Genomic DNA, 21,465 nt, shown 5'->3' on the forward strand with positions numbered 1-21,465 from the left:
CTCTGTGAGATTTGGGGGGTTTTTTAATGTGCATGATTCTGAGGGGAAACCCAGGCTAACCTCACCTTCCTGAAAGTGTGAGCCTGTTGAACCCCAAATGCTGGCATGACCAGAAGAGGGTCATGAGGCCCTCAGGCCCGGCTCCCTGGGGCTCCACATGGGCGCCTGCAGGTGGGGTAGAAGACCCTACGGCAGGGGGCCCCACGTCGGGCCTCACAAAGAGCCGACTTCAGGCAGTTTGTGGGCAGAATGAGTTGTGGGAGTCACTCCAGGTCTGGTGAATTCCAGCATGCAACCGTAGACTTCCCTGGTTGACCGTGGACTAGAGTTTAGCTCAGACAGGGCTGCCAGGAGGGGGAAGGGCTGTGGTTCCTAGGTTGCGGCTCTTGGGCTGGCCCTCACTGCCACTTCCCTGTTGCCACATGCCTTCCCAGTTGAGAGATCTATTTGTAACCAGTTGTCTAGGTCCAGCCCCTGAGGTTCTTCATAGTGTGGACATTGCCTGGATGTTGAGCACACGGATAAGTGATGGGAGCTGGGATCTGGGCCCTTATCACCTGTGTGACTTTGAGAAAGTGTCTTAACCTCTCTGAGCTTCGGTTGCCATAATACTCCTAAGCTCTTCACTGCCCCAACAGACCATTGTTGGAGTGCCTGATAAGCCCCCAGGCACTGTGCTAGGTGCCAGGAAAGTACCTTCAGGAGGCTTACAGTCTAGTAGAGAAGACATTTGAGGAGAAGAAAAGACCCTTTCGATACAGGATGGTCATTGCTTTGGCAGAAGGACACACGTGAATATCCAGAACAGGCTGGGGGTGGGGAGAGCATGGTAAGAAAGCCCAGGTAGGAGCAGGCTGCTGCGTCCAAGTATCCGTTTCCTCCTCGGCTCCCCCCACCTCCCCTAAATGCACAGTTCCCCCAAGCTGACCTGCGCACTTCAGAATCTAAGGAAGAGGGGATAAAAAAATTTTTTTTAAACAGGACCAGCCCTTCTGGAAAGACAGAAAATCTAGAGTCCAAGTCCTCACCTCTAGGAAGCCTCCTGCCCTCCCCCTTTCTGGGAAGGAACACGGTGGTGCAGGAACCAAACTGCTCCAGCAAGATCTGGAGGGAGAAATCCCCACAGTCCAGCAGGGCCCCCACCCGCACCCCGTAGGGCTGGCGGCTCAGCCCCGGGCCCTCCGTGCCTCTGTCCCCGGGAGGGCCCAGACCCTCCAGCAGCCGGTCCGGCTGAAGTGGGGCAGTCGCTGGCCTCCCCGCCTCTGCGGGCTGCAGTCCCCACTGTGAGACCACAAGTGTTCTCTGCTGCAGGCTGCCTCGAAAAGCAGGCTGCCAAGCCCTGGTCCGGTGCCCACTCAGCCAAAGCTGTAAGACGCTTCCAGCCAGGAGAACCCGGAGCTCACCCCCTGAGCTCCCAGCAGCCGGCCAGCAGCCGGCCAGCTGCCTCCCTCCTGGAACCCGCAAAAACCACGGTCTGCAAGACCTTCCCCCTCCTAAGGGGTAGGCCAACTCTGGAAGCACAAGGTGTGTTAAAGTGCACATAAGCTGCTCCTAGTTCTTCCCAAAGAGCCCCTGCTGCCTTACTAATCTTTTTTTAAGGTAGAGGACTGTCATTTTGGCTTTTTTTTTTCTTTAGCTTGATGAAACCGTTTTAGTTGTGAGAGTCTACCTTTCCATGGTAGAACTGCTTGCCAACCCGCTCTTCTCCATCCTGTCTCCATCTTCATGGAGTCAGAGGCCTCCACCTGAGAAATCAGGTGTTACTGTAAGGCCACACCTCCGGACAGAGCCACCAGGCATAAGAGGACTCATGACAACCAGCCCCTCTCCCCCCACAATAGAAAAATACAGGTTTTCCCCCAAAGCAACCAAAAACCCTTCACAGCAATCCAGAGGTCTTTGCCATTGCAGGTGAAAATGCTCATCATTTTCCCTCCAGATGTGCCAGATGTCTCATTAATTCCCTGTATGAAGCATCCCATTGACAGAAGTCAGGGCAGGTGTGATTAGCCTTGAAGGTGTGTTTTTTTAAGTTTTTACTTCCATTTCGGTTAACATGCAGTGTAATACCAGTTTCAGGTGTACGGCATAGCAAGCCAACACTTCCCTACATCACCCTGTGCTCGTTGCGACAAGCGCACTCCTTAGTCCCCATCTCCTATTTAACCCATCCCTCCACCCCCACCCCCCCACCCCCGCCCCTGAGCTTTGAGTGTTTCTTAAAGGAAAGCCGTGAGCTCAGAGAGGTGAGCTACACAAAACCGGGCCACAGCGCTCATTGCTTAGAAAGAAAGAGAAAGCAAAGCTAGATCTAGATATCAAGAATCACTGGGCAGGGCGCCTGCGTGGCTCAGATGGTTAAGCGTCTGCCTTTGGCTCAGGTCATGATCCCAGGGTCCTGGGATCGAGTTCCGCATCGGGCTCCCTGCTCTGCGGGAGTCTGCTTCTCCCTCTGCTTCTCTCTCTCTCATGAATAAATAAATAAAATCTTAAAAAAAAAAAAAGAATCACTGGGCAACTTCTCCATTCAACACTAACCCTGAAGCATCCCCCAGAAACACACTCTGGGGAGGGAAGAAATTACATCAGGAGGCCAAGGATAAGGGAAAAACACTTTCAGCTTCTCTTTAAGGTTTTTACATTTGCCAAAGCTTTCTGGTAAGGTCTCTTCTTTAAGAAAGACCAAAGTACACACAAGATAATAGAGGTGCCCCCCCCCCCCCGGGAGAACAATAAAAGGCAATGTAGTCCAATGGGGAAAAGAAAGTGACCTGTTTCTCTGGGCCTGTTAAGTACTTGTTGACCCTCTTTCTCTCTCTGCCCCGAGTAATGATAATGACGCTTAAGCCAAAGGAAGCTAAGGGGTTTCTGATGGGTTAAAAAGAGGTCATCCATTAAAGGGTCAAGGCCTGGCGCTCTGGGCATCTGTCACTGAATTAACCAAATCAGTTTCGAGCTTATGGAGTCTGACAGGAGTAGGCAGCCAGCTGGGGGGACATCTTGATTCCATTACGTCTGGCTGCTGAGAAAAATTAGCCACTGTTTTCCTTGCTGGCTATGTGGCCCTCCCAGAAGAAGATAGAGGCCAAGGAGCCCTCCTTCAGTGCAGGTAACGAAGGCCATACTCCTGTTCACTTCCTAAGCTCATTATCTGTGGACCTAGTTTGCCCGTGTTGGAGGGCCTGATTTGGTTCCCAGTATAGCCCCATTCCATGTAATACTCAGCCGGATTATGGTAGGATGCTTTCTTCCCAGGGTTAATGTCTTGAGCTAATAAGTTATAGTAGGTAAATGGTCAATACTGACTCTGGTCAAAATTGCAGTGGACCTGGGAATTGGCTGGATAACTGGAACCAAAGAGCCCGAAGAGAAGATAGCAAACGCCAACTGGAAGGCAATGAACAAGAGCCCAGGTTAGGCTGATGCTTGCATTGTGAAAAATCCAAGTAACAGAAAACAGTTTTTAGAAGGCTAATGACACCATTTTGGCCATCTCTTTAAACATGACCTGTACTTTGGGCTAATGTGTGTTCAGAACTGTATTTTGACGTGAAGACTGCTACTGGTTTGTAGATGATGAAGAGAGAGCACATGATAACTAGTACTTTTTGCTGTGTACTGGACACCATGTTAAGCACTTTATATCTAGTCATTAATACAACAACTCTATGGAAAAAAAAAAAACTTGTTGTTAGTCGTAGTATTTCAAAGATGAGAAATCTAAGACGCAAAGAAATGACATTGCCGGAATACACAGCCAGTGAGTGGTGGACCGTATGGCTTTGAAAACCATGCTTTTAATCAGTATTGCTCTGTGCGGTTTCAGAAGTAGGAAGTGTTTAAGACCAACTTTATTTTTAAATTCCAAGGAGTAGCACTGTGATACTCCCTGGATTTACAGTGCTGACCTTCAACCCGTGCATAGGATCTAGGAATGCCTATGTGCGTGCACACACACTCCCCGTTTTATGGTAAAGGCATCTAAGATGTAGAGGGACATAGTCAGGACTATCACGAGGCCTCTTGACTTCCAAGCCAGAGTTCTTGCCTCTAAAAATGATAAACTGAAACAGTAGAGAATAAGCGATGGTCATGAATATTGATTATCTGAGGCAGAAGCATGAAACCTATCTGAATAAGGTAGTGTGGTGCCTCTGTAGAGTTTTAAAAGTCTCACCTAGAAACTAGATAATTTTGAGCACCATCACAAGGTTAAATTGCTGTATCACTGCTCTACAGTCTACTTTTTGTCTGGCTTGTCTTCCCAATGAGATTGTGAGCTCTTGACAAATATAAACAGGCATTAGGCATCATGTCCGTCCTCTTTCCTATTAGCGTGGGTTGGCACAGAGTAGACACCCACTTCTCGAAAGATTGGAGAGGGGTAGGGATTAGATGTGGCCTAAAAGCCCAGGGCCTCAGCTCTCTTCTTTATGTATAAAGTAAACTATATTGAATCCTTGTGCAACTGCTGTTAAAAACAACAACAACCCTGATAGATGGTGTGAGCCCACCGTGTTGTGAGTGACAGCCCTGCTTCTAGAAGGCGAACAGAGCAGAAATGAAACAAGGAAGTGAGTTTTCTAGTTTGTATGTTTCATTCTGAGCTCGGAGATTATTCCTGGCCATGAGGCTAATTCTTTTTAAGAGAGAACTCTTTGCTGATGCTTGGAAAGCATGCGGGATCTTGACACTGCCTTTGAAGAAGGGATTATTTCCGATCATGTCCTTACCCATCAGCTTGCAACAATTTGGTTCTCGCTCATCGTCGGGTCTTCCTGGTGTGTTAGAGCCCAGGACGACCCAGTCCCAGGATGAGTCCTGACATCAGTTGCTTATTTAACCTCTGCCCGGCCCCTAACCTCTCTCCACTGGGCTTGCTTTATCTGTGGAAGGAGGACGCCAGAGCAGATGGCTGCTGGGGTTCTGTAGAGTCCCCCTCCCCCCGCCGCCCCCAGTAGAAGCAGGAAGTTACTCAGAGGTCATTAAGAAGCTTGGTGACTCAGCCTCAGGGACAGGAGGAAGACAGGCTCCCTGAAGTCCTGCTCAAGAGTCGGAGCCATTAAAGCAAGCTTCCTGTCAGGACTTTATGTCCGCATCATTGCGAGAGCTTGTCCACCACCCCACGTGCTGTTCCGGCACTCCGTAAACACTTGGCCCTGCCGTGCCTTCTCACACCCAGAAGGAACAGGGCTTGGGGGAAGGGCAGGGGTGGGCAGTGGACATTAGCTGTTTTCTGCCCTGACCTTCAGCGACACACAGGATGTGGGAATCCAGCAGACTAGCTAATAGGATCCAGTACCCAGGTCTGCTCAGTAAGTGTTTATAGTGGACCCTGTTGCACTCAGGGCTCAAAGGCGGTATTTATTAGCCACTCTTGTTTGCTCTCTGTGGATAAACTTCTCCCATCTCCCTGTTTTCTACATTAGAAAGTAGAGGTGGAGAGCCCGTGATCACTTGGGAATCACATGTCAGGGTCAAAAACTACAAATCACATCTGGTACCAGCTGTGGTCCCCACAAGGGTGACAGACACTGTCTCAGTGAAACCACCCCTGGACAGTTTCTCTAAGGTTTTGTTTTTCAGGGCAGGCCCAAATTACTAAAGGCTGTTCTTACTCCTCGTTCTTGTTGTTTGTTAGTCCTTGATGAACTGCTGCAATTTACCGAGGCTTCGCTGTACAGGAAACCAGAGAAATCCAGGTCTCTATACGAGGAGAAAGAAGCAGTACTTGTGATCGTGTACAGCAAAACAGGAAAGAAAAGCCACCATATAGGACTAAAAAGATTTGGTTTTATGCTTCCTCCTTACAGTCACATTGCTGCTTATTTGTAAAAATAATTCCACTCATAAAGTTACCCAGCCATTAGTGAGTCAGAGCTGTTCCCACTAATTGGGGGGCCCATGTGGAAAGGAACATAGAGTAATGGGCCAGGTGCCTTTGACTCCTGCTTCTGGTTCCTTCACTGACTTGCTGTGTGGCCTTAGGCAGTGCCCCTTAATCTCTCTGGGCCTCACTTTCCCCAGGAGGAAAATTTCCCACTCGTTCTTCTTGGGAGGATGCTGAAAGATCAAAGAAGTGATGTTTGCAGAGCTTTAAAGACGCCCAGGTGCATTAGAAAGGCCTTGATTTCATAGGCATTAATTAATAAATCCTTTGATTATTGATAAACCAGTATGTTAGCTTTTAATTAGCTCCATGGGCTTCAGTGGTCACAAAGGTCATGCAAAATCATAAAGGAATTAGCTGAGCCGTAATGATTGTGTGTGTGTGTGTGTGTGTGTGTGTGTGATGTGTCTTCATGTGGATTCACAAAGCACATCAATGGCTTTAACTGGTAGCTGGGTTAGGACAGCTGCAGCAAGCCAGGGAGGCTCTCTGAAATGACACAGATGATCTGGAGCCGCCTCCAACACCGGCACATCAGAGCTCAGTGGACCCTGTTTACAAAGAGGAGGCAAGGTCGAACATCTGTTCGCTGCTTGTACTCTGTCAGCTTCAGAGTGGAGGGTTTAGCAGGCTGGACCTCTGAGCTGTGGGGCACAGGGACCTGGGGACAGAAGAGCCTAGCCCTCCAGGAAGGGACAGTGCATTTACAGCAAGGGGTGAAGGCCCTAGTGGCCAACAGCTGCCTGGCTGCACAGGGAGGTCGGGGGAGGTGGAGAGATGTTTAGCGGCCATCGTACCCTGGCCCTTAGCCCTTCCCATTCCCCCCTGCATGAGGCGAAAAGGATCAGGCTAGTGTTCCCACATGAGCACCTCCTCTTCTGTTCCTGGAACCCCGTTAATGCCCCAGTGCAATTCTGTCCAAAAACACCTGTCCATTCATTCACCTCGCTCCCACCCTCCCTTCCCAGTGTTTGATTTGCAAACAGACTCCCTGCTTAGAATAGACCTGAAGGAAAGCTCCCGCTCTGCCCCTTGTTAGAAAATGTCTGCAAGCATATAGCATCCCAGAGAGATGCCAGGAGCCAGGCCACCAGGGTCCGTGCCGGGAGCAGGACCACAGCTGAGCCCGGAATTATTTTTACAAATGAGCAACAATGTGACTGTAAGGAGGAAGTATAAAACCAAATCTTTTTAGTCCTATATGGTGGCTTTTCTTTCCTGTTTTGCTGTACGTGATCAAAAATACTGCTTCTTATGTTGGGGCCCATTGGCAGAGTGGGCAGGGGTGAGGCTCTCCACAGCACCAGCAGCTGGGAGCCCCTCAGGGGAGGCTCGGCTTGCCTTCTGCTTTACAAGGAGAGGGAGAGAGGAGGTGCCAGGGCACCAAGCCCTCTGAGCATGGGCTCTGGGTTTCTCCGCCCAGTGGGAGGGGGCACCACACGAAAAGCCCAGGTGAGGTGTTCAGAAGCGCAGGTTTGTCTTCTTTCCTCATGACCGGGAGGAGAAAGCCCCTGGAAGTCCCCCCATCAGATTCCGAGAAGGCCCCTTACCCTAAGTGCTGCCCAGCCCAGGACTGAGTCTGGGGCCCCAGCACCAGCCAGGACCAAAGACTGGGACCAGCAATACAACTTGCGGGGCCGCTTGATCAAAACTTAGTGGGCTGGAGACAGCAGAACATCAAACCAAGCACTGGGCTCTTCTGAGCACGTATCATCACACACACATGAAGCGGTCATGGCCAAGATGGGTGCGGCACAGGGGCCGAGGGTCCCCCTGAGGGACCAGCCACCTGCCCTCCACCCCGTTTTTCAGAGAGGAACAGGAGGGGGGGCAGGGGAGTAATTCTGTACACTTCAGTCCAGGATTTCCGGCATGCGAATAATCAAATTTTATTTTTCTTCAACCCTGATGTCAGCTCTTGAGTTCGGAAATTTAAGGAAAACATGATTTTGGTTATTCTCTGTTATTTGCCAAGACTTGGAAGAAAGGAGAACAGTTAGGAATCACATTAGGATGAAGCTCATGGAGCACTTACTTTGTGCTGACACCGTGTGGGGGATCTGTTGCTCCTACCTTGGAGGGGCATTATTGCCGTTGTATAGATGGGGAAACTGAGGCTTGAGGGGTATGGTCACTTGCCTAAGGTCAAACAGCCTGGATGTAGGGGACCCTGTATTCACACAGATGCAGTCAGACTCCCCGGCGTGTGTGCCTGGCCACTGTGTCCTACATATTTACTCCCTCCCGTTTAGGAGGTCAGTGTCTGGGGTCTGTTCGTTCTGGTGTTTTTGTGTCTGTGGCTAAGTTCAGGTGTCTATATGTCTATAAATATCTATGTCTATAAATGTCTATAAGTAACAACAGGGGAGAGGGTTAGAGAGGAACTTAAGGTATTTCATTGAAGGATTGAGCTTAGCAGAGCATCCGACAGGAGCGGGAGACTCAGATCTGTGACTTGATCTCTACTCAGGGGGCATTTCATCCGTGACCTCACAAAGCTGTCTGAGCCAAGGTAGGGCTGTGGGTCACTTGCTTGCCTTGAAATGTCTCTCTCTCCCCCACTTGGAACCAACGCTCAAGGAAAAAGAAAAGCACAGTTTTCCTTGGGCTTCAGAGCAAAATGGTCTTTGAACGGTGGGCCAAAGAGTCGTAGGGGTAGATGTCCTGCTCCCTATTATGCAGACAAAATAATTGTACCATTCGGCAGAGCAGGTCGTGAAAAGAAAAGAATGCAGCCATTCTTGAAAGAGTTTTTCTTCCAGCCCAGTTTGACAAAGGGGTGGAGTCCTTTGGCCAAGCCCTGACTAGCTGGCGTGTCTGGGTCTGGAAGGGCAGGGTTGATGGGGGCACAGGGAAATCGCTGTCACATCTTTTAAGGAGACAAAAACTGGGGAGGTCAGGGAGTGTCAGGAGCCCCAGCTGAGAGAATTCTGGGGCTAGGAGGAGACCCTGAAAAGCATATGCCTCAATGCGGTGCGCAGAGAACGGGAAGACCCCAGAGAGGCATCAGCCACTCCCAGGATGAAGAGGAATGCAGGATTCCCATTTTACCCTACTTTGGGCAAAATCAACTCAAGTTCTAGGTGTCTAGAAGGGGCTGTGGAATGTATCAAATGTAAGCATAAATAATAGAAATACAGGCGTGTGTGCATACAACTTTAACCTCTTTTGACATTTTCCAGAGGGTTCAGTAACTTTCTTCCGATGAAAGGACCCCCCCCCCCCCCGCCGGGAATGGCTGCCCTAATCACTCCCAGACCCTGCGGTCAGTTTCTTCGTTAACAGACTCCCTCCTGCAAGGAGGGGTGCCCACCAGAGCCTGAGGGCATGCATGGGGCAGCGGCAGGAACTCGTCACCCCCCCTTCGCAGAACTGCCTCATTTCTACCTCCCCCCTCTCTGATGGCAGCCAGCCCCTGGCGGCAGCATCCCGCCAGCCGGACTCTGGATTTGCTTTGTGCTGCAGAAAGAAGCCGGGGCTTGACAAGCTCATATTGTTATCTCGAGTTGCCTGCCCCGAAATAAGGTTCCAGCAGCCCCCGCCCTTCGTGGGGAAGCTTCCCGAGCCGGATCGCCAGGGCGAGTCCGAGCTCTTCCACATTAGTGGGCAGGAAGTGGAGTCCCGATGGGAGGCTGGGAATTTGACCGCCTTCCCATTTCAGCACTGGAGGGAGGAAGCTCAGTTGAGCGCTGCGCAGACGGCTCCTGCTTCCCTCCTAGAGCGGCCCTGCTCCCCGCCCGGCGGCCCGCCCTCCTAGCGCCCCCGCTCGCCCCCGCTCACCCCCTCTCTTTGGAGGGAAAAGTCCGCGGAGCTGGGAACTGTCTCGGTCTCGGATAATGCAACAAAGGCAAAGCGGAGGGGACCAACTTGAAAAGAATTTGTTTTGTTCCCGTTAAGAAACCTGCAGGAAAATCCACACCCACAGTGGAGAGCGGCGTGTGTGTGTGTGTGTGTGTGTGTGTGTGTGTGTGTGTGTGTGTGTGTGTGTATGTGTGTCTCCAGCAAGAGGCGGAGGGCGTGCAAACAACTGTGCAGCCTCTGATAAGGAAGCGGCTAGCTGGAGGAGTTAAGCAGCAAAGAGGACGGGAGCCCTGAGCCAACCACTCCTGAACGTAAACCGCATTGTTTTCTGTCCAGATATTCCAATGGAGACAGTTGGAAAACCTGTATTTCAGAGAGAAGAAGTTTTCCGTGGAAGTTCATGACCCCCGCAGGTAAGCTAGAAAAGTCCTTTCCTTCTGGGAGTGCGTGGCCCAGCTGGCATGTTAGTTATATGACTATTTTTGTGTTGTTCGTTTTGGGGAGCGGGAGGAGGGTAGTTGCCCGTGGGGAGCATACTCCAATCTGACGGTGAAGCTTTGTTTTCTACTAAATATGTTGATAGATGCGGAGGGTTCAAGCGTGCTTTGTGTGTGCGTGCGCGAGAGGAATTGGCAATTCCGTGATTCTCTCCTCTGGCTACATGTGTTCGGTGTTCGTGTGTGGTGTTGTCTTCGCATGCCGGGGCATTCGAGGGCAGATGGATGGCCCCTGGTGACAAACCCCACACTAGACTGGGTAGTGGTCCGAGTCCTTTCCGGGAGCTTGTGCCAGAGATGAGTCTGAAGGATGGCTTGCCAGAGCTTCTGAGAATGTTTCAGGGAGGACAGTCGGCTCTGAAAGGAATCTAGACCTAAAGCAGTTGTGTGAAGTTGTTTGATTCCAGGAGCTGTAATTTTCAGGTGTTAGTGTTGTGGGTGGATGTCGAAAGCAAGAGAGTTTTTTCTCTCCATCTCACGTTGTGTCCCGGGGAGCACTAGTGTGAAAACCAGGGCTAAGTCACATGCCCAACAATAGGGTCCCTGTTTGGAATGCAGCAAGCCCTGCGTGGAAGGTTCTGGAAGGTTCTCAGGCAGCACATCCCGGCTGCTTTTCCTCTCTTTGTCTGCCGGCAGGTCCTGGACTTAGAGGCAGCTCAGAAACAGCAGCAAAACTCCCTGAAAACAGGCCTGACACCTAAGGATAAATTGCTTTCAGTAGGTCCAAAGTAGATTTACAAGAAGGTAGTCCTAGGAAGACAGTGAAAAGGTCAGACCCTATAGAGGAGCCAACGGGACAGTTAGGCACTGTTGATGCCCCAGCCCCCCTCACACATGGCCTCTGAGCAGCCAAAACAAGCCTCTCTGCCTCCCAGGGAGCTCTCAGAGACCAGGACGCTGGCCCCCCAGTCGGAGGGCCGAGCTTGGGCAGTGTCCCTGCTCCTGCCACCAGCGATAACCCAGCAGGGGTGACAGGCCACTCTGCCCCGCCGTGTAATCTGCGTGAGACAGCCACTCCGCGGAGGGGAAGAGCTCGGCCCACACCCCACAGCCCCCACACGACCAACAGGTGGAGAACATTGTGGAGACCCAGTGTGCAGTCAGATGAAGGCGGTGACGTTGGCGGAGGAATGACTTGGCCAGCATTTCTCGGGGTCCTGCGGAGGGTGTCGGTCTGGAGACCCTGCCTCTGCAGAGTGGGAACCCATGTGTGCGGGGCCCGGTGAGGGAGAGCCAGATGCTGAGAATAATACTCCAGCCGAGCTTTTCCAGGTGAACCGAACCAGACCAGTCTTAGAAGCATGAGGGGAGGGAAATCTGTGTGTGAAGAGTGAAATGCATATTGCCACAGTGAGTCAGATGCAGAAAGGGGCTGCCTGACAGAATGAAAACTGGGGATTGGATCATCTAAGGGGCTGTGCCTCAGGACCAGAAAGAGGTCCAGCTAGCTTCCTGTTCTACGTGGGGGGAAACTGAGGCACCCAAGAAACAAAGTCACCTGCTCTAGGTTATAAAAAGCTGGCAGGTGGTCCAGGAAGGATTTGAACCCAGGGAGCCTGACTCCACAGCTCACAGGTGTCCCCACTACGCTCCATGCAACACACTGGGGCACGAGTGCCGGATGGCGTGGCCATAAATACTGAAAGTGGCCAGAAGCCAGGCTGGTTGGGACAGGTTCCTGAGAAGGAGGGATTCTGAGCTGAACCTCAAAGCATGACTAGGATTTCGAGCTGAAGGTCGGTCCTTGGGTAGGGGGGGGCGGGGAGGGATGAAGACTTCCTCGGGTGGGTGTCAGAAAGAGGGAAGGGAGGTGCTAGAGGCAGGTGGAGCACAGAGTGTGATCACATCTCCCCGGGGAAAACAGCCCTCTACCAGCCTAGAGGCAGGCAGGCAGGTGGAGAGGGGGTGGGGGAGGAAGGCCGGGGGGGGGGGGGTGTCTGCCCTGATGCTTTAAAGACACGTGTGTGCACTGAGGCAAGCAAAGGGGATTGCTGCAGGTTAGCTACCTGGCACAGTGCCTTTGCTCTGCCCCGAAACCTCTTCCCTTCCAACGGCCGCAGGGTGCTCCTTCCATTACCCGCCACACCCATAGCTGTCGCCGTGTTATTTGGAGCAGGGAAGACCAGTCTGGTTGACTCTACGTTGGGGTGGTGCCAGCCAGGAAAAGGGGGTCAGAACCGAAGTGATGGGAGGGCAAGTGAGGAAGAGAATCATGTCCTGAAGAGGCCACCGGTGGGCCACGGCGGGAACTGGGCATGAGCCCAGGCAGAGGGTGCGGTGTGTCCTGGGTTGCCTGGTCCCGCGTGGGACCATAGAAGGTAACTTTGGATCTGTGTTTCTGTACATGGACCCCCCAACTTGATAGCCACATGGGTTCTGTGGTTCTCCGGGCTTGGCAAATACTCCGTTTCTAAGGTTTAAGCAAAACAGAAGTCGGTGGGGTGGGAAGAGCCTGAAGGGAAAGATGCCGAGAAGAGATAAATGAATAATGGAGCAGGAGAAAACTCCCAGTGTCTGATGTGGTGTTCCTGCAGAACCTCCTAGACCTGGCCAACCTCCTGAACCCTTCCTCCCTCGCCTTCCTTACAAACACAAGCAGCTGGCCCCTACCCACTCATGCTTTCACTCAGACACACGCCCAGTTACTTCTCCTTTCTAATTCAGCTTTTCTGGGAGAAAAGATTGCTCTTATTCCCAGGAGCAGCCATGGGTATAGAAGCCAACGTGGGAGTTATGATTGGTTTCTTTTTACTTCTACAGAGATCGGTGGGGTGCTCCTCCTAACTCTTTTGCTGGCTCCTTCCCCATTATTTTCAACCGTGCTCTCTCCCATGAGCTGACGTTTTCTCCTCACTTAACTAAACGAGGAATTACTGTGCCTAGAATCAGTAGCATTAATGAGCCACCAGATTTGAATTTCTCCCTAAAGGTGGGTCTGAAGAAGACCCTCTGTTCAGTCTTTAGCCCCCAAGGTAAACTGATGGGAACAGCTCTAGATTTTCTTCCAGGGAAAATGTGTCATTAAAAAAAACGGTTATTCATGAGTCCTGATGACCCAGGTTTCTTCTAGATTAGGTATCTTAAACCTGAGAACATACTCTTCTCTCCTGATGCTCATATCAGATACCCTGGGCCCCACCCCAGTACCTTGCCGTGCACGCATGCACACGCACACACACTCAGACACACACGCGTGTGCATGCAAACACATGTTCTCAGATTTCATTTGCAAAATCATCTGCCTAGCCTATGGAATACACTTCATGGAAAGCATGATCCTGTCACTCTTTTTTTTCCCCCAACATCATGGATGTGGTGAATTATGTTGGAACCCACATTTCCCACTTTTCATTGATTTTCATTGATTGCCTCTGTGGACCCCAGATAGATAATATGCCCTAGCTGCTCCATAAACGTGTGTCAGTGGGGTAGTGCGGAAGATTGGCTGCACTGCTTTCTGTCGTCCCTTTTTTCATTTCTTATACCCTGCCTGCCGGCGACTAAATTTGAGATTGATAACCAGCTCTTTCAAGGAACACTGAGTTAGAGCAGTGTGAGAAGTCCGGACTGCCTCGGGACATCCCATAGGCTGTGGCCTATGCTGGTGATTAGAACAGAATTTACTTATCCTTCACCAGAGGCAACATTGCCTGCTTAATAAAGGACATTGTCCAAGGCTTTTCCTGTTTCTGAAGTTTGTCTTGGCCCAGTGCCAGGAGCTGAAGCTCAGAAAGGACCATCCAGTGACCTAGAATGACCCATCCTATCCCAGACGAGGCAGAGGCTTGGACATATTCTGAACCCTAAGGAGCCAGTAAAAAAAAAAAAAAAAAAAAAAAAATAGCATTATTCATGATAGCCAAAATATGGAAACAACCCAAGTGTTCATGGAGGGATGAAAAGATAAGGAAACGGTGATGTGTGTATGTACAATGGAGTATTATTCAGCCATAAGAAAGAAGGCGGTCCTGCCACTGGCAGCGATGTGGATGAGCATGGAGGACAATTACGCTGAGTGAAATAAGCCAGATGCGGGCCGGCGGGAGAGGGGGAAGAACTGCATGATCTCATGAATATGTGGATCCTCAAAAGTCAAGTATGTAGAAGCAGAAAGTAGAAAGGTAGTTACCTGGGCCAGGGAAGAGAAGAAGTGGGGGGGATGTTGGTCAGAGGTACAAAGTTGCAGTTATATAGGAACATTAAGCCTGCGGATCTGAGGTACAGTGTGAGGGCTGTAGTTAATGCCGTACTGGATAGTGGGAATGAGCTAAGAGAGTAGATCTCAGGGGCTCTCATGACAGATACGTGAAAACATGATCTCTGCTCATTAGCTTGACTAATAATCATTTCACTATATATATATATCAAATCCTGTTGCACACCTGAAATTTGTAGAATTTTTTCAATTTAAATTCACGTTAACATTGAGTTTAGCACTGGTTTCAGGAGCAGAATCCAGTGATTCATCACCCACGTGCAACACCCAGGACTCATCCAAAGTGCCCTCCTTAAAGGCCCATCACCCATTTAGCCCACCCCCCACCCACCTCCCCTCCAGCAACCCTCAGCTTGTTCTCTATTTTAAGAGTCTCTTATGGTTTGCCTCCCCCTCTGATTTCATCTTATTTTTCCTTCCCTTCCCCTATGTTCATCTATTTTGTTTCTTAAATTCCACATGTGAGTGAAATCATATATTTGTCTTTCCCTGACTTACTTCACTTAGCATAATATACTCTCGTTCCATCCACATTGTTGCAAATGGCAAGATTTCACTTTTTTTGATCACCAGGTAATACTCCCATTGTCTAAGGAGACAAGGGAAACAAAAGCAAAAATGAACTATTGGGACCTCATCAAAATAAAAAACTTCTGCACAGTGAAGGAAATAACGAAAGTAAAAGGCAACTGAGGGAATGGGAGAAGATATTTGCAAATGACATGTCAGATAAAGGGTTAGTTTCTGAAATATACAAAGAAATATAAACAAATAATCCAATTAAGAAATGGGCAGAAGACATGAATAGATACTTTTCCAAAGCAGACATCCAGATGGCCAACAGACACATGAAAAATGTTCAACATCACTCATCATCAGGGAAATACAAATCAAAACCACAATGAGATACCTACCTCATACCTGTCAGAATAGCTAAAATTAACAACTCAGGAACCAAAGGTGTTGGCAAGTTTGCGGCGAAAGGGGAACCCTCGTGCACTGTTGGTGGGAAGGCAAGCTGGTGCAGCCGCTCTGGAAAACAGTGTGGAGGTTCCTCAAAAAGTTAAAAATAGAGCTACGCTATGACCCAGCAATTACACTACTAGGTATTTATCCAAAGGACACAAAAATGCTGATTTGAAGGGCCCATGCACCCCAATGTTTACAGCAGCAGTGTCCACAACAGCCAAATTGTGGAAAAAGCCCAAAAGTCTATTGACTGATGAATGGTTAAAGAAAATATATACGATTTTTATTAAACAGTTAAAAAGATGGCCTTCGCTAGCTAGTTTCCCTAAGTGTGTGTGTGTGTGTGTGTGTGTGTGTGTGTACACTCATCTGTCCCATTTATGCAACGGCTTTCAGACCCCAGGGGCATCTCAGTAAAAGCGGTCAGTCACTGGAGTCCCGCATCATCAACATGGTTGAACCTTGTGATTCCTGCCATCCTAGGGCTTCAGTGACAAGGAGGACATTTGGACACAGCGGCATTGCAGTGCATACGTGGTATGCGTGTCCGGCTTTGATCAAGTCCATTTGGGCTATGGCCATTAGCCAACACCAGTTCTATCTGGACAGAAAGCAGAGTAAGGTAAGTCCTTCTCCGGGGCTGGGACTCCACAATGACCAGCCCTTTGGCCACACCACAGCCTTACCTGAGGGCACGTGAGGGCCCGTGTCTCCTAGCTGAGTGATTGGGAATTGGTTGGGTGGGGGCGGCCCCGTGTCCCTTACCCCGAGATGTGCGCAGGTACGGACTTTTCAGAATTATGGGAGGGAGGAAGGAGATGGGCTCTTCCAAAGGGCACGTTCCACACGACTTGGTTAAGGGGCTCGGGCCCGACCACGGTTGCGGCTCTCAAACCATTTACTGTAGCCAGGTAGGGCCCTTTTGAGGAATTCAGAGCATGCTTCTGAACCTCAGGAACCTCTCCCTGGAACAAGCCGTCAAGTCCTGTATGGTGTTTAAACAGTGGCATATTGTTTGCTTTTTGAGAGAGGGGAAAAAAAAAAAAACAACCGTTTGCAATTAACAGACACCATCTAACTGTTTAGGATAATTGCTGTGAAAGCGCTTCAGGCTTTTCCAACTGCCACCTCCATTTTTTTTTGAAAAGTCAGAACTGGAAACATTAAAAAAAAGCAACAGCACCCAACCCTGTTTCCCTAAGGTAGGCCTGGAGCCTCAGGCCTTGGTGAACAGTCATCCTCCAAGGGAGATTTGCCCCAGCCCCAATGCAGACACGCAGGTGCATTTTCTGGCGGGTGGGAGAATGACGTCTCCTTGGTTCACACACAGCTTATATCAACACTCGGCCCCCTCTCCCTCCAGCCCCTGTCTTCTGTGCTGCCTTGCATCCCCCCCCCCCCCCCCCCCCCCCCCCCGCCGCCTTGCCACAAGCCATTCTCATTCATTAGGTCTCTGCTGAAGAGCCCCATCAGGATGCGTCTTGCACCTTTCCCAGGATCCTGCTGGCTTGGGGAGGAGGGACTGCAGAGCTATGGAGGGAGCCGGGCGTTGGCCCCTGGGAGGTTTCGTCCCATCATGTGGGTTCTCGGGAGGCGAGGAGGAGGCCGGACCCAAGATTCATCAGATCAGTGCCCTCTTGGATCCTTACAGCTGCTGCTTCTGTCTTACTTTCCGTCTGGATGGGGTTGCTCTTTCCCTGGCTTGGGAAGGGGAGTGGAAGGAGTGACCTGGGGTCTAGTGGGAGGAAGGAGAAAGATTGTACGAGAATAGGAGAAAAGGAAACAATCTCTCAACTCATAATTCAGTTGCAAATCTGAGCCCTTCCTGGGTAGCTGTCGCTTTCTTCTCTGTAACACGTTTTTCTCCTCTGCTAAGTCTTCTTCATGACCCTTTTTTGGTCATTTTCTGGGGTGAATGGGCACAGAGTGGAGGGTTCTTTTTTGTTGTTGTTAGGCATAATGGGAGCATTCCACAGCTTTCCTGGTGATGATGGACATTGGCACAGGGATTTGAAGCCCGATTAGATCAAAAGAAACAGGGCCAAAGCGTTTTGAGTCATGCTTTAGATTGAGACAGTAGGTGGGTGTCAGCATTTTGCCCTCGGGTCTCGGGAGTTGGAGGTCCAAACCTTAAAATATCGATTCCATGCTCTGCATTGTTTGGGAATGGGTGGTAAGGGGTAGAGACCTTGGCAGCCCTCCTGAACCCCGCTGCCAGTTCCTCTTGTGGGCAGACCCCACACACATTGACAGCACAGTTTTGAAAGGAAAAGAGACAGTGTATCTCACCCTTAGGTTAGTACATTAGCGGTTTGAGATCTTCCCCTCCCATCCCCAACCCCCATGCTCGTTCTTTGCATTGAGGGTCTCTTGGGCAATGCAAGAGGCCGTTTAGCAGGGCCTTCTTCCCCGTTCTCGAAGGTGGTCTTACTCTGCAGTTGGAGAAGCCTTATTGGCCAGGTTTACAGGTCAGCCCTCTGATGCAACAAGTCAACTTCAAAAAGTAATTATCAAAGATCATCTATTAACAGGAAGTGTCTTTTAAAAGGCCAAAGCAGGTGCCCACAGCAGTAGGGAAATTTCAGCCATCCTTCTCGGTGACCCCTGGGGGATGGAAGGAAATACACATCCACCCAGGAGCAGGAGAACTTTCCCCCAGTAAGCTCTGAATGCTCACGGATGCTCCAGAGCCCTTCCGTTTCTCGTAGGGACCCATTCCTCAACCCACAGTGGCAGGTGAGCAACAAACTCTCCCACGTGGAAGTCCAGGGACTCCATTTCCAGTTCCATGACCCTGGGCAAGTCTTCTGTTGCTCCTGCTTTGCTTCTCCAGTTAGAGAACAAGAAAGAAAATACGGAAATTATTGATTGGCCCGATGACACAGTGTGTGTGAAATTGCTTTAGGAGATATGTGCTATCTTTTATCATCATCATTAATCCAACATACTGTTCCCCGGCCAACACTTGTGTAAAGGTTAAGTTCTCTCAAAGTTTCCCAGATGAAGTCAGAGATGATAAAATTCCCCTTAGGAATTACGTTACGACACCTTTCGCTTCTGGAATGTCGTTCTCTATACAAGGGTGATGTGATCCGTCTCTGAGGGGCAGAATGACCTCTGGTGAGTGACGGCTGAGAGGCCTGGGACGGGCTGCAAAATATTTCTGAGTCGCCGCGTGTTGGCTAGCATAGGGGCCGTTGCCCCACACCCTGCTGCACCGGGCCATGCCATCCATTGCTTTCTCTGAAGTGCTTCGGCAAAGCCCAGGCCTCCCAAGTGATGCTTATCAGCCCCAGAGACAAGTGCGGTCTAGTGGTCTGAGTCAGCAGGAGTGGGTGGGCCGAGCAGTCTCCGGCTCTTCCCTGGCACTCAGGCATTTTCCTCTTTCGGGATCCTTGTGCCAATCCTGTAAGAACAGCATCTCTCTCTCTCACACACCAACACCTTCCATCACCAAAGACAACAGAAGGAGCCCCTACTGGTTGGTTTCCTGCGGCTCATGCAGAATGAGAGGCTGTACAGGCACTAATTACAAGTGGTAACTTAATGTTTGCTGACCCCAAGGATCCCAGCAACCTCTGGAGCCCAGAACCCAGAGCTAAGGAATGTCTTGTGGACTTGGGAGGAAAATAGCTGAAAGCTCAAATTGTTGAGAGTAAACATTAGACACCTCTCCTCTGAACTCAGAGTGGGGACTTCTCAAGTTGGCCTCCAGTCCAGACATTTCCTCCTTCTTGGTTTTTTTTTTTCTTTTTCTTTTTTCCAATCTATCTTCTGTTCTTCATTCCATCTAGTTCAGAAGCAGAGTGACGGCATGGTAGGGGACAACGCAACCTTGCTTGTGAGATAACAGTAATAAAACTCAGTAGGGCAAGACCCTCAAAGCGCAATGTTCAGAATGTTGGAGGCTCTTTTCGGTTGTCCCAAAGACTCGACTTTTTGAAAGAAAAGAATCTCCCTGTCTGTACTCATTCCTCTTAGCATCTCTCTCAGCACTGGGTCTTTTTGGTCATTGTCCTATTTCCATTTGGAGAGAAGCTAGTTATTTCCTAAAACTTCAAAGAATCTCGTCTCCCTTGGGAAGGATAGCTGTTGGTCCCTTTTCCCATATTTTGGGTTTTGCCTCTCAGACCGATGTGTGGCAGGAATGGAGGTGGTGTAGGGACAGGTCTTCCGTGTGATTGAGATTCCCCCAAGTACCAGGTTGAGTCATCAGTCTCACCTCCTTTAGCAAATTACTTCCAGGACCTGATTTGGATCCTGTTCCTATTTCAATTCCAGTGACCTCGACATTATATTATCTAATTTAGTCCTTATCACAACTCTGCCATGTGGGTTTTAAGAGCTCCATTTTACAAGCAGGGATCTGAGTATCAGACAGGTTGAAGGTCATGGCCAAACAGTGGTGAACTGGCCAGAGCCAAGATTCCAGTCCAGATCTTTCTGACTTCAAAGCCTGGGTGCCTCCCCACCACGCTGAGTTGTTCTGTGTCTCCATGAGTCATTAAGTAGCTGCAAGCGACAGCTCTTTTTATTCGAGCGTGGGTGTTGGTAAAAAAAGAGTGCTGCAGAAAGTAATGGGTGTGCTCCCTCTGCTTGCTCAGAGGGTAAAGCTCAACCAGATGGGCCCTGTGGACATGCGCTGTCCATGCGAAACAAAAGGCACTTCTTGCTTCTGCCCCCCCACCCCCACCCCCAGCCAGAGTGCTGCGGGGGGCCCTGGTGGCCGGGGTTATGTCCTGAGCAAGGAGGCCCTGACCTGAGGAAGGTGACCTGGATCTGAGTGCAGGGACATTCAGAGTTGAGGTCAGAAAGGAGACATCAGTCAAGGAAGGACCAATGAGGTGATTGTTCATACCCAGAGAACAAAACAAGCAAAACACTCCATGTATCCTCGATCCTAGACTCTCTTATAATAAGAGGAAAGTGCTCTACTGTTGGAAGACATGGTCCTTCCTCAGTGTATGCATCAGTGTGGAGGCCAGAGGAAGGGCAAGGCCATGGGGGCTCAGAGAGCCTCTGCTGGACAGCACAGGGCACCTGGGCAGAGACTGTCAGGAAGAGAATGGGCAGCGTCTACCCACCCACTGTGGCCCCCGTATCTGCCCTCTGCCAGCTTCTCCTGTGTGGGGGGACAGACTTGGTCTCACACACAAGGGTGTGGGGGCGGACACACATGAAAGGACTGAAAATCTCGGTTTAGGACATCACCTAGTTCCATCGTTGTATGGGCTATAGCCAATGGCCACGGAAGGAAACCTCAGCAAATGTATGGGTTCTACTAGCATTTATAGTGATTTTCATTAAGTTCATGCTGTGGGTAAAGCCTGTTGCCTTAAGCACGATCACAAAAATTGATTTCCTGAAGAAGGGGGGGGGGGGAAAAGAGCAAACATCAAACACGTGTAGGCAATGCAAACCCATTTTCATCTGCTGAGGGCAGTAACTAAAAAAGGTAGCTTTGTGAAAAACAAACACTTTTAGGAATATGATTGTGATAACAGAGTACTTCTCTAATTAATCCAGCCCGGTGTTACTGTTAGCCAAGGCGGGCCAATTAATATGCAGGATAAATGCAATGGAGCGTTAACTATAATCTGAAGACTTTGGAGCACACAGGTATCAAAATAGAAGCAGAGCACGGTGTCGGGTGCTTATTGGTGGGGCCTGAGTGTCCAAATGAGCAGGTGTTCCAGTGGCTTCTACACATGTAGACATGCTCCTTGTATGTCTAGAGCACCATCACATGCCAAGCCTCTAAACGTTCCATGGCCACGTGGTTAACACTGGAAGGCATTTAAATTCCCTCAGAATCTATTGGGACTTCATAAATCTGTTTCATATACTTCTTCTGTCATTCACAAAGCTGAAAATTATTTTTCCCCCTTCTTTAAACACAAAATATAATCACTGCTGTTTATTGAGAGCTGTGTACGAGGGAGCGGCATAGGGGAGCCCTTCACATGCCTTACTTCCTTTGACCCTAACAGAACCTTCAGTGGTAGATGGTGTTTTTCCCCATCTTATAGTTGGGAATAATGAGGCTCCGTGAGATGAAGGGACTTTCCCCAAACCAGGATGCTGACTAGGTC

At 50.0% G+C, this 21,465-nt stretch overlaps 1 protein-coding gene across 4 annotated transcripts in view; it reads left to right on the forward strand.

Annotated features, from left to right (window-relative positions):
* FRMD4A (FERM domain containing 4A) overlaps positions 1-21,465 on the forward strand; it is a 210,993-nt gene that overhangs the window by 136,846 nt on the left and 52,682 nt on the right. For all 4 annotated transcript variants that reach the window (XM_028114121.2, XM_028114123.2, XM_088025802.1 and 1 more), the window contains exons 12-13: positions 10,028-10,104; positions 15,857-15,995. In XM_028114121.2, coding sequence (XP_027969922.2) covers positions 10,028-10,104; positions 15,857-15,995 — 216 coding nt within the window. The remainder of the gene's footprint in view (positions 1-10,027; positions 10,105-15,856; positions 15,996-21,465) is intronic.

The sequence above is a fragment of the Eumetopias jubatus genome, unplaced genomic scaffold, assembly GCF_037043125.1.
Source record: "Eumetopias jubatus isolate StellerSeaLion01/CBP00866 unplaced genomic scaffold, mEumJub1_p1.0 scaffold_8, whole genome shotgun sequence".
Taxonomy (NCBI): Eukaryota; Metazoa; Chordata; class Mammalia; order Carnivora; family Otariidae; genus Eumetopias; species Eumetopias jubatus.